Genomic DNA, 12971 nt, shown 5'->3' on the forward strand with positions numbered 1-12971 from the left:
CGCTCCCGAGGTCTCGTAGCAGCTTTACGAGACAATAATGTAGATTTGCTGGAGGAGTTAGCTAATAAGTGAAAGGACGCCACTAAACGGGCGAAAGCACACACGAAAAAACCGGCTTAGAAAATAGACCCCGGCCTCCGCAGCCTCCACAGCCAACGGCGGTTGGTTGTCACGAAGCCGGAGGCATACTCCTCGGGTGCACCGGGTGGAAGCATATATGTGCGGTAAGACTAATAATTTACGTCATCCGGTTGACCGCTCCGCTCTGCGCTGAAACAAACCAAGCATGGCGGCGATGCAATGTGGAGCGATTTACGGACGGGTTGGCTGCGAATTTCAAGTAGTTTTGGAATTTTGGTGCGCCGGAAATTGCACTTGTTTAATCGATTTAGTAATGAGGATTGTTTAAACAGACGCTGAGTCAGGTTGCACAATCGCACCGTTGAAGTGAGTAAATCATTCTCTAGCCAAGCCAGCTAATCTAACCTTATCGATAAAACAACGACATTCCTGGAAGGATTAGTAGCAAACGCACACAACACCCGGCTGCCAATTAAATGCGGCATTTGCACCGATAAACATTGTTTGCAATTATCACCATAGCAGGTGATTGCGCGTTATTTTCTTTCGAGGAACACGCTCACCCCACTCCCACCTCAAGCCTCTTGCATTGTAATGATTCACTACCTTATTGTGTACACGAGCCAACCAGCATACCACAGATTACATCCACCGTTGTAACTTCAAACCAAAAAAACAGACAGGCTCAATTCGTTTTTCTTTACTTATTTGCAAAGTAAGTAGGTTATACTGTATACAATATCGGCGCTGCTCTGAATTCTCCTCCTCAGGCTAAAGACAAGAATCAAGTAAATACACTCCCTTTGAAACCCGTGTGTTGTTTGATTCCCCCTCCTCATTCTGCAAGCGAGGTATCTTAGAACGGCAGGGCAGAAAAAGTGTTGAACAAAAATTTCCCGTTGCATTATACAGTTTAGCGAAATAAGCCTCTTTATTTGCATTGAATGTGTGTCCGCCGCCGCGCCGTTGCCGATTGCATTGCATTGCCGTGCATGCTCGCGCGCTCGGTCGCTAGGTATATCAGGCGTAGGCAGCGAAGCACTAGAAGCAATTAACATTGAATGAGTGCTGCACGAAGCGCTGACGACAGACAGCGAGCGGAACGAACTTCCATGCGACGGCGACGGCGGCGGTGACGGTGGAGAGCCACGACGATTCAACTTTGTCTGTAATAACCGATGTTCTACCAGCTGGCAGTGCGCATGTAATTGAAATATATATGTAATGGAATTAGACTAACATGCTGAATCAAAGGAATCATCATTCGTCTTAATTTTATCGTGTATTCTTGACTTTTGAAGATAATCGGATTACTGGCGAGCATCTTAAGGTGTGGAGTAAGTGTCAGCTGCTGAGCTGAGTGTGAACAAGGTAGTGCCTAATTTTCGTTGATGTGGGAAACGAAATGCTTTTTAGGAAGGAGACTTTCAATGATTTTTTAACAATGGATCAGTAGAAATGTAATGAAGCTGACATCAAAGCTCAATTACACAGTGCAACATTTTTTTTGCCTTGGCTTCTATGTAAGATTTTTTGATGAAGTTTGATGCGAAAATAAATTTCCCGGAGTTTGAACATATTTCAACTTAAGGGGCAACAATGGCGCCATTTTGAATTTTTGAGAAACTGGAGTTTTTTGAGGTTTTTTCGAGGCCATTTTGTTTTAAGACCAAATATCGAAATTATAAGAGTTTGTCCACATATTAGCATCTTTTTACCAATCTTTAAAAAAAAAAACAGATCTTCAATCGAACAAAAACTGAGCTCAAAACGGTGATTCTACGAAACCGGTTTTGGCATAGTTTTAGTATATTTTACAAAGCAAAATAATATCGATTATTTCTGAGTATTAATGGTAATTCGCTAATATCTTAAAGTGGTAGTCAAATTATATCTTACATTGAGCAAAAAAGTCTCAGAAATCAAATGGTAGGTGTCTGATCAACATAAATTGTAAGCAAAATGTCGATTTTGCCCCAATTCCCTTACAATACAAAAATAGGTTTATCTGCTGACATTTTACGTAGATCAGACCATTCGATTCCTGAGACTTTTTTACTCAATGTAAGATATAATTTGACTACCACTTTAAGATATTAGCGAAATGACACCATTTCCTGCTCACATTTCTGCATAACTCGAAAACTAATCAAACCAATGGAACCAAATTGGTATGTAGAGGTCTTGGGATCTAGAAATAATTCTATAGGGGCTCGACGCCCCTCCCTCCTTTGGCAGAAAGGGTTCCCATACAAATAAAGCACAAATTTTTGCATAACTCGAGAACTAATGGAGTCAATAGAACCATGTGAAGGTTTTTGGGACAAAAAACGTTTTAAGGTGGTTTAATACAAATAAAACGGAAATTTCTACATAACTCAAGAACTAATCAAGCGCATGTAATTTTAATGTGCAAGAAACGCTTCTATGATGGTGTATTTTGAACGATTTTTCCGAAATCTGGGCGAATGTCACCGAATATCGATATTTCCAGAATGTTGCCCAAAGCTCAGTTACTAACTCTACCTACCCCTGAACACTTCTCTGACTATGAGAGAAATTTATATCGTTTATTCCATAAAATAAATAAGGTCCCACTAAATAAATCGGTGTGAAATTGATCACCCATGAAATCCATGGATTCTATTGGAAATGTGCTATTATTCGATATGTACATAACAAATGATAATTGTTCAACTGGAAAATATAAATCGATTGACTTTTTGGCATTGATATTGAGAATTGTTCGATCACACTTGATTGAGTTTGACGAAGGTTGAAAAACTTAACGAAAATATAAAAAAAACAGCCCCAGGTATTCTAGGGTTAAAATTGACAGGTACGTAATTCTCATAAAAGTTGTGTTTGAGGACACGCTAACATTATCTAGCGTTGTAAAATCAGTTTCTTTCGATCTATATTTTTTACCACGAATTTTTAGGTGATCAATTAGACCCCATTCCACGGTATGAATTATGTTAAAAATCATTATGTGTAGTTTGTTTTCGATTTTTATTACTTTTTCAGGAAAACTAAACCAATTTTTTAAAACTGAACGTTACGGCAACTTCTGAGAAAGAGGGGTCAAATGAGAATCAAAACTTCGAGAGCGTCACGAAAATTATCAAATTCAGTCAGTTTTCGGACGGATTTCCTTCATTTTTGCAGCAGTTGATTGGATAATGTTGTACCACTGACAAATGTGAGGCCTTGTTGAACGCATATTACGATCAATCAGAACAAGGTCAATTATTAGGCGAAACTCTTAATGGAGGCGGGGTTTCAAAGAAGACGGAATGACAAAAAAAACATTTCTTTGCAATTTTTGATTCTTGTACTACAGAGATGATAACCGAGAATACGCCATTGGTGTTATCACTATAGTGACACCCGGTATTTGGTTGACGTCTTGTCATCGCGAATTCCTATTTGCATATGACGCAAGATGATTCTCGTTTTCGTTACCAATTATTCAAAAAAAAAAAATGTTGAAGAAAATTATCACTCAAATTTACCGCTTTATACCATCAAATTGAATAACCCCAACAAGAGACAGGCTGTAGTAATTCTAAGTTGATTTGTGTGTCGTATCTCAAACACAACACGACATGGGAGACATTGATATCATCAGTAGCGACCGTAGGACCATGAAGCAGGCCTTCAAGAGAAAGGCGGCAAGGTTGGAACTTATCAGTCACTCTGCTAAAACAAAATACCTCGGTAGCTGAAAGGGATAGTGGGGATCAGGCATGTCAATGGTAAGTCTTTTTTCTACTGTCTTCTAAGGATGTGCTTGCTGTTGCTATTTGTTCGTGATACCAATTCGCGCTGGCATTCTGAGGGTACATTGAGAACGTATTGGCAATAGAGCATCACAAAGGAAAACGAAAAATGTACTCCGTGTGTCGAATTGGCATTATTTGGAGGATGTTTTCGGGGTTGCGAAAGTAGAAAAGAGAAGAAGCTGTTTTTTATACCGACGTATGTGTCCGCACTACACAAACAGCGCGTTTCGGTAACAGCCCGAATCCTCCGGAGACATTTTCCCTCTCTTTTTCTATTTGCCTATGATGGATGTCGGGTGACGGCTGTTAAAAAAGGCTGTGGGAAGAAGTAGCGTAAGGACTTCTCGGCAACTCACCGACAGCCTTCGTGCAAAGAAAAGCAAACTCGGTAATAGAGCGGTTGTGCACTGAAGGATGTGTGTATCGCATACCGAATGTTATATGCAACCATACATGCTATCGTCGACATGGGGATAAGGTGAACAGAAAAGAAAAAAAACATTCGTATATGGGGAACTAAACGGCAAGGTTATAGTCGCAATATATTTTATCTGCCGGCTGTCTTTATTTTGCCAACACCAACACTGTCATAGAGCGACACTCTCGGATGCCATCAAAAAACTGTCATCGCTCGGTACATTTTTTTCCCTGGTGGGGATTGACGGGGAACGATTTGAGATGGTCAAAGAATTTGTTTATCCTAAGGTTAAGGTCCCGTTTTTTGCAAACTCGCACAAAACTAGCGTTATATAGAACGATGATCCTTCCGGTGCCCCGTAACGGACATGAATTTGTAAATGGAATGGAAATGTAAATTGGAAGATGGAGTTTGACGTAGGCGCATGAATCACGAGCAGCAAGAGGTATACAAACATGGTGATACAGTGTGGCAGGTTTCAGCGAGCTGGACATGTAGCCAGAATGCCTGACAAGGGAGTCACCAAAACTCTGCTCCGCAGAAACAGGGAGAGGCCGTCAACTCCGTGCTAGGCCTTCCACTCGCTCGATGTGCACAGTGGAAGAACATGCACGATCTGCTGGTTTACGAGGTAACTGGAGAACAGTTGCCCAAGGCAGAAGAAGCTGGATATCTAATTCGTTCTGCCCTAGACCGGTGGACGGTCCGTCGGCCAACAAAGTATGTAAGTAATAATATATATAAATATGAATAATAAGATTAAGTAAAACTAATTTATATAAACGGTTTCCTTTCGTAGATACTCAAATTAGGAAAATTTTCGGTTGCAGCTTGTGCTGAAATAAGACATAAATATTCAGCACCATAGATAGCAAATGAATTGTTACGAAAACCGTACATGTCTGTACGGGTCACCAGGTAGACCAGGGTTTGCAGGCTTTATTGCTTTAAAAAAACAAGGATAACCTCAACTATGCCAACTGAAATTTATGGAATGCTCCTAGCTAGTGGAAAAAACCATTTCCCATCATCAGACTGTTCACAGCAGCAGGGGGCGGAGTCAAAGGAGAAGGCTTCGAATTTTTTTACCCCATAAGTACATAAGTACCCGGGTACCCACAAAATGAAATGCTTCGTGCTTTGTCATTCCTTGACCGATTTTCGATCTTGGCCTGTCAAAAGATTGGAAAATTTGTCTACTCTTAGAATCCGAGACCGACTTGAAACGGTGACCACATCTGGTTCTTGTAAATCCGGATCTCCGGGAGCATGTTCCGGCGAGACAAATTAGTACAATTGTCAACAAAACCGACCAACATCAAAATTCATGAGATCACTCCAGGAGTTGATTTTCATTCATTTTGAGCCCATCTGATAAGTTGTCCGAAAGGGCCATTTGGGAGCAGATACCCAATCTTGAACATGGTTCTGAAGATCCGGATTTACGGGAACCATATTATACATTACCTGAAGAATCAGCTCTTTAGGTAATGTATAATAAAAAAAACAATTTTTTCGATCTTTTGACGAGTCATGATCAAAAATCGGTCAAGAATTGAAGAAGTAAGAAACATTTCATTTTGGTGGGTACACGGGCACCCTGCCGAGTACTTACGTGTGTTGAAATTGCCGAGTACATAACGGTTAATGGTGTCTGGAACAATCGATTGTAGGAATGACCCGCATAATTTCAAGTTGTCAAAAGTTATGGTAAGTTTACTATACTAAAAATAAACACTAACTTTTTGTGTTAAGAGATAGAGTAATAGTTTATTCGGCAAAGTTGTAGAAAATTCAAAAGTTTGAAACTTTGATGAACAAACAAAATCCTATAAAGTCTGTTATATGGAAGTTACCTAAAATTTGTTTTTTTTATACTCAACTTTTGTTTGTTTGCAGGAAAACGTCGTTTGGAGGAATTATTAGGGCACTCAAAGCACATATTTTCGCAGAAGACCACACATCTCCAGGATTTTTCCTCAGTGGCTTATTCAAGTTTGTTTTTTCGATAATTTTGAGAACTAACAAAAGTTAAGTGCAAAAAACTAGATTATATTTTTTCGGGCTCTGATCATCGTGTGGTTTTTTTTGTCGTGTTTTAATTGAATTTTGATGAGTTTTCCGTACAATTCAAAACAAATTTGTTAACGTTTTGGTCTACTTGGTCTTTTTTTCGACTAACTTCAGAAAACAAATTGTGATCCCAATTGTGATCCCTCTGGTGGGTTTTCTTAACTAAAGAAACTCATTAAAGGGATCACGATAGAGAATTTGTTTTCTGAAGATGGTCGAAACAAACAACAAGAAGACCGAAACGTCAACAAATTTGTTTTAAATAGTACGGAAAACCCACCGAAATTCATTTAAAACTCTCCAAAAATAACTACATTTTTGTATAATTTTGTAACCAATGAAGATAGGAAATTTGGTTGTTCAGCAAAGTTTTAAATTTTTAAATCTTCTAGAGCCATTCCATTTAAGAGATGCTTAACACAAGAGTTTTTTTTTATTTTAAATATAGTAAACTTACCATAACTTTAGACAGTTTGAGATTATGTGGGCCAATCATACATATAATTGTTTGAGGACATCATTAAGCTGGGATGAAGGAGAAAGGTGCTATGGATTTAAGTTTCACTTTTTGCCGTTTTGGACCACTGTGCATTGGTCACGTCGAACTGTATACGGGACGATTCTTCCAAGGGAATTTCGGTTCTGTACAGACAAACTCGAACTACCTCTTCAAAGTATAGCAAAATAGATGTTACGAAAAATGTACACATCTGTACGGATAGGCGATAACTGAAGATTTATACAAAATGTTAAAATACTTTCATATCGTTTGCACTGCCAGCTTGCTATACAATACCTAAGTAGACAGTCAATATTACATAAAGTCCTCGCTTCTTTAATCAGAACATTTTCCGCAGGGTCAAGTTGAAATTTGTAGAACGAAATCTACATTAGCTTTATTGCAAAGAAGGCAAATAATTATTTGCAATTTCACGAGCGTCTCCATCAGCTTCGTTGAAAAGGGTACGCTTGGTTGTTTTCGATTTTTCTGTACCAAAATTTCAAATTCACATCATGGAATAACGGTATCGTTTTTAGACTCTATAAACGTGATTTTTTTCGTCAGCCAGTAACCTTGAGCATAACATTTTTTCACTCCTCTGTTTAATAATAAATTTATTGGAGGAAAAAACTAACATTGAAGCCATTTATTTTGTTGAAGCGACGCATCTCAGATTGATTAAGTACGAGAAAACGTGAGAAACTAGAAATTAGATTTAATTTTTTTCCATGTTCAACACAGACACAAAAGGGGGGCAAATATCATAAATTCCATGTTGCATAATAAATACTAAATCTTGACTACTTTTATTTCTGAAACTGAATAATGTGTTTAAAAAATATAATAAAGTTTAAAAAAAGTATATGATCAATTCATCACACTTTAATACAAAAGATAGTCAAAATCTTTAATGCATATTTGGTTTAATGGAAAATATTGTATTTCAATTACACTATCAATTGTGGAAACTGTGTTTTGGCTTTTATGACAGCAATTGTAGTTGGGAACTCTTATAAGCTGCCAAAAAGCTGTTCGATAGTTTATATCAAATTTTTAATAATTGGATTTATTGGGATTGCTCTCTAGATTTTTTAGGAATATTGTATCACAACACACAAGAAATTTGGACAGTGACTCATCATGAATATAAACCGGGGATTTTCCGAGATAACGAACGAAATTTGCTCTGAATCGATTTATTTAAAAATAAAATATATATCAACCTTAACTCTAGGAAACAGATATATACAAGACTCACATTGCAGTTCCTCTACCCTATCGCACGCTCGCAGGATTCGGTTGATAAAATAAGCCTCCTCCCTGGGTGGAGGATCGTTACATATTTACAAAAAATCCTCTAATCGACAGTTAAGCGTAGGTTAGTAGCTTTCTACACATAGTTAGTCCGCGGAACTAAGTTCGTTTGCAGTTTTATCATTTCATGTACACATTAGAATGCTTCACAGTACGGCAATTGGTGTCCTTGTCTGTCGTTGTCGTTCGATTAGTGCGATTCACAAAACAGTATTTTTAATCACTTAAGTCTAGTAGTGACAGTAGGTAACTGTTAACTAACCGCTCGATTCGGCTAACGGTAGTGTGGTACAGGTATAACCCTAAAGGAATCATAAGTAGTGCTAGAAGTAGTGGAATCAGCCGAGAGTAGCTGTGCCAGGGCTGACGACTTCTTCGGTTGGATGTGACCGTCTTGGTTGGGGTGCTACTAGTGTTGTTGTTGTTGTTCGTGCCAGGTATGTTACATTCGTTGTTAGAATTATGTGTACAGCCGCTCGGAGAAGTACATTCTGTCGTACCAGAAATGACCGTAGCGGCGTTAGGGGTATCATCAGTGAGAGTGGAAAGTTCTGATTGGTTGATGAGAGGGATTTCGGTAGGCTCTTTTTCTGTAGAACTATCGCTATCGGACCTTATAGTAAGATTACCGTTCACATCCTGGTTTGAATAGAAAATATAGAGCGTTCGTACGAACGGTTTTTCAAAACACACGAAGCGCATAGTACGAGTATGGGAAGCGAGGATTTGAAATGAGTTGATCATGCACTAGAATGCGGAATGAGTTAATGCTACTAAACTGAACTAGTACTACAATTATCACTATTACAACTACAGATAGTTCGCTACAACAAGTTGGTTACAATCTACAAAAGCACCTGTACATGCATTAGCAAGCTCGTACGCACGTAGAGTATGGAAAATTGAAGGTTCGGGGTTGAGTTTGAGGTTGGTGATGGTGCGGTGTTCGTGTCGGGGTGGTAATGCTAGTGATGTTTGGCTAGAATTGTGCTAATCACACTACTGGCCACTGGCAGCGACGAGCTGTCCGTGGGAGCGATGTTCTGGGAAGAATCGATCGAAACCGACCATCCGCGCGAATGGTGGCTGAAATGCGAAATGGACGAGACAGACGGCGACCAAGAATCGGCCGACGCTCGTAATACTTACAATATTTCCAAACTTCTCATAGCTACGACGTTTTTTGGCTCGCTTCGTGGTATCAGTTTGTGGTGAAGCCACTGTGGAGGTTTGGTGTGTGTGGTACGGGTAGTTTTTTTTTATCGGGAGGTTCAGTTCAAGTCAACACAGTCAGAAGACGTATCAGTAGCGTACCGAGTGGGCGAGGAATTGAGAGAATAAAAAAGTTTCTTTAGCACAATACTTCCACACACTAAACTACAGAGAATATTACTTGGACTAGATTCTGCGCCCAGCACCTTGCGACTGCGCTTGATACGTTCCTCTTCGTTGGTGTGAAAGTAGTTGGAAGACTTCCGGGCAGTACCAGCTGGGGTGCTGCCGGGAGTAGCCGGTGGCTCGTTGATGGCGGCCATTCGATTGGCGGCGAACCGCCGCAGCTTCGCGAACTCCTCCATGCTGTTGATCTGCTGCTTCTGCTTGAACTCGGCATAATCCAGCTTGGGATGTTTGACGTGTGGAATTTCACCGCGGAACACCTCGCAAATCTGTTCGAGATAATTCAGCCACAGCTTCGAGTCGACTCCGGCCAATGTTATCGAGTCCTGGCCGGACATGATACGGGGAATTCCTACAGGTAGTTCACTTTGTTAGAAATACATTCAACATCCCGAGTTCGACGGGGTTACTAAACTTACCAAGGTGATCTTCCAGAATCGCAAACGCATGCTCGTTACATTCCTCTGCGGTGCACACTTCGAGCTCCTCGAGGTTGACCAAGTCCGGCCGGTAGCGGTTGATCAAAGTGCACAGAACGCGACCGTTGATGAAGCACTGAGCAGCCTCCGTGAGGTCCTGCACGAAAGCACTATCCTTCAGCTGGGATTTGATCCATCGCAGCAGTACCGTTCCCAGCGGAACGGTATCGTTGGTACGCCGCTTGCGTTTGGTAATGGAAACTTCCGGACCGGCCGTAAGCGAATTGGTATCCAGGAAGGTTTGCTCTAGCAAGGCCGGGTCGTCGGTATCCAGCAAATGCTTCACCTGGATCATGTTGACCGATGATTTGTTAAGGTTCGGATACCGGGTGCTGGGATCCAGTGTGTATGCTCCAATATCCCGTTGTAGGTTCTCCGGGGTTGTTTGCGCTAGCAGCCGATAGATGGACTCACGCTGCGCTAGCACTGCTAGGAGGCTGTTTTTAGAGTTGGAGAACAACTTTATCGCGTACGCTGCGTCCATGCTGGATAGGAAACCTCGGGCACAGCCGGACCCCGTTGGCCAGAACGGTTCCAGTAGGCTGTCACCCACCAGGCAAGAGAGCAGACGATAATTCTTTCGAACGGTAACCTTACACGAGTTATCGGCGGCAAACATGGAGGTGAAATCGAACATCGCTACGTCCGGCTTGCCGTAATGGTTAACTGCGAATTCGAGATTCGGCATCTGATATTTGGTGGAGAAATTGGCCGCTTCGCGGGCGTAGTCCAGCAGCTTGGACGAGTCTACGTTTGCCGACGAAAGCAACTCCGCTGGGTCGGCGTAGTCCTGAATGATGACACCCTTATCCAGAAGGCTGTGTTTTTTCGCCGTCATCACGAAGTAGTGCGTTTCGTCTTTGTAGTACACGATGTTCTCCAGGTCTATGCCTGTGGTTTGGTACAGTTCTTTAAAGAACGATTGGTTGAATATGAACGCCACTCCGCTGATTTCCTCAACTTTGGCTTCTGCTTCAGTTTTCTTGTTGATGAAGTTGGCAGTGATAGCGATTGCTAGCTTACCGCGGAACTCCTTCCGCTTGAACCCTTCCAAGGTGTTGCGCTTACCGTCGGCACCGATCAGCACATCGAACTCATAGTGGGATACGGCGTGATCTTCTGGCGAGACGGCTGCCCGCCATCCGCAGCCGTCCTTCGGTTCGATCTCGCGGATGAACGAAACACCCTCGTGAATCTCTACGCCCAACAGCAGGGCTACCTTGAGCAGAATGCACTGCAGCTGCCGGATCGAGATGTGATCGATGGAACCGGCACAGAACTTACCGTAGAATTTTTTCGCTCCGAGTGCCTTGAGATCGGTGATTAGAAATGGCCACAGATGTAGAACGTTGTTTCTCGTAATCCTATCACGCTTTTCAACAACAACCTAGGGAAACGAGGTTAAAACGAATGGCGAACGAATTTCGGGAATCAATATCCGAGAGCTTAAAGTAAGTGCAAAGATAGGGGAGAGATTGACTTACCACTTTGGCGCCGAGCAGCTGGGCTTCGATTGCCGTGCGCAGACCGCAGGGTCCTGCGCCGATGACTAGAACACGGGTACCGCTGGCGGCGGTTCCCTTGTTGTACACACGATGCGAGGCGCGGGCGTCAAACTTTTTCCACAGTGCCTGCGCCTTCCAGTTGCGTATTTTCGCCTTGAACTTGGGATAGAACTCGTTCAACGGACCGGGCCTCAGCCCCAGGATATCACACATGTTTCGGTACAGGCCGAGTATCTGTCGCATTGTGGTCGCGGCACAGAAATGATCAAACATTTCTGCGGCCAGCGAAGCTGCCTCGTGTTCACTGATGGCGGGATTCATTCTGGAAAAAGAAAACAGAGTTTTCGTTAGTAAAAAATGTAGATCATATTCAACACTAAATTTCTATTTAGGTTCACACACATTGTTTCGTCATTAGAATATACCTGACCCCATTATTTCAAGAACAATATAAGCGGAGTAAAAAAAAAAAACAACAAGATTAAACCCAATCCTCTACGATAATTGGCTTTACGTTAACCTTCCAAGCAACGAATTACGCGCGTGGATAACACTAATACACCTTTTTCCTTCTCAGCTGTGTTCCAGGCGAGGCGAAAGGCTTAGGGCACTTCTCGGTTTTGTTTTGGTTACATGAAGTGACTCATAATAACGCTAACGTTTTTCGATTCTGCCAACATTTGCACACAACAAAAACAACACCCACTCGCGATCACGCATCAACTGCAACTGACCAGGCGGAGTCCTCCCACCCACAGCGGAGGTCCACCACACGCGACAGTCACACACTCTTCGGCAAGAATCATTCACTAAAACGTTCACTCGTGAGCCGGGAGACATGAAAATTGCAAGAAGACGAACACGTCGTCGCTGACGAAATTATTTGGTGTTTTCTACACACTTTTGACCAATCGGTGATGTATGAGCTGTGGGGTCACTAACATACGACCGAACACCGGGTGACCTCCGATGGTCATAACGGAGCTCAGCCGTGAGTGCAACAAAACGCCGATGCTTATCTAAATCGACATTAACAAAGACATCACCGAGCGGGGTAAGTGACAAATATAGAAAGAGCTTTTCCCCTTCGCTGGTTTGGGCTCCTCATTGTGTGTAACCAATACCATAACGCTGGCCACCGCACGAATATCACAAAAATTCAAACCTTATCTGAAGCCGCTTTGCCAATTCCTCCCCTTCAAGCGTCCGCCTTGACGGGTTCGTGGTGCGCTTTCGTTCGGACTTTTGACCATATTTAGCAAAACCGTTGACTGCCGTACCATACGTTGATTGTCGCGCAATAAAACACCCAGAAAGGTGTGACGACCGTGGCCGTGAGACAGCGCAACTTCCCCGACTCTAGTTGAATGCGGTGCCATTGTACGTAAAGTAATACAATGACATTCAGCTGAGATT

At 42.1% G+C, this 12971-nt stretch overlaps 1 protein-coding gene across 10 annotated transcripts in view; it reads right to left on the reverse strand.

The window, feature by feature from the left end:
* The window catches only part of LOC129718661 (F-actin-monooxygenase Mical), a 120140-nt gene that overhangs the window by 34385 nt on the left and 72784 nt on the right, over positions 1 to 12971 (reverse strand). For 9 of the 10 annotated variants that reach the window (XR_008727001.1, XR_008726993.1, XR_008726995.1 and 6 more), the window contains exons 3-6: positions 11535 to 11877; positions 9991 to 11437; positions 9567 to 9923; positions 9323 to 9393 (exon numbers count right to left, since the gene is read on the reverse strand). Coding sequence is in view for 1 of the 10 variants with exons in the window: in XM_055669655.1 (XP_055525630.1) it covers positions 9323 to 9393; positions 9567 to 9923; positions 9991 to 11437; positions 11535 to 11876 (2217 nt within the window). In the remaining 9 variants the exon portion in view is untranslated. Of the gene's footprint in view, positions 1 to 9322; positions 9394 to 9566; positions 9924 to 9990; positions 11438 to 11534; positions 11878 to 12117; positions 12284 to 12971 lie in introns of those variants that run through there. The other variant, XR_008727000.1, reaches the window with a different exon arrangement.

The sequence above is a fragment of the Wyeomyia smithii genome, chromosome 1 (genome assembly GCF_029784165.1).
Source record: "Wyeomyia smithii strain HCP4-BCI-WySm-NY-G18 chromosome 1, ASM2978416v1, whole genome shotgun sequence".
In the NCBI taxonomy this organism is placed as follows: domain Eukaryota; kingdom Metazoa; phylum Arthropoda; class Insecta; order Diptera; family Culicidae; genus Wyeomyia; species Wyeomyia smithii.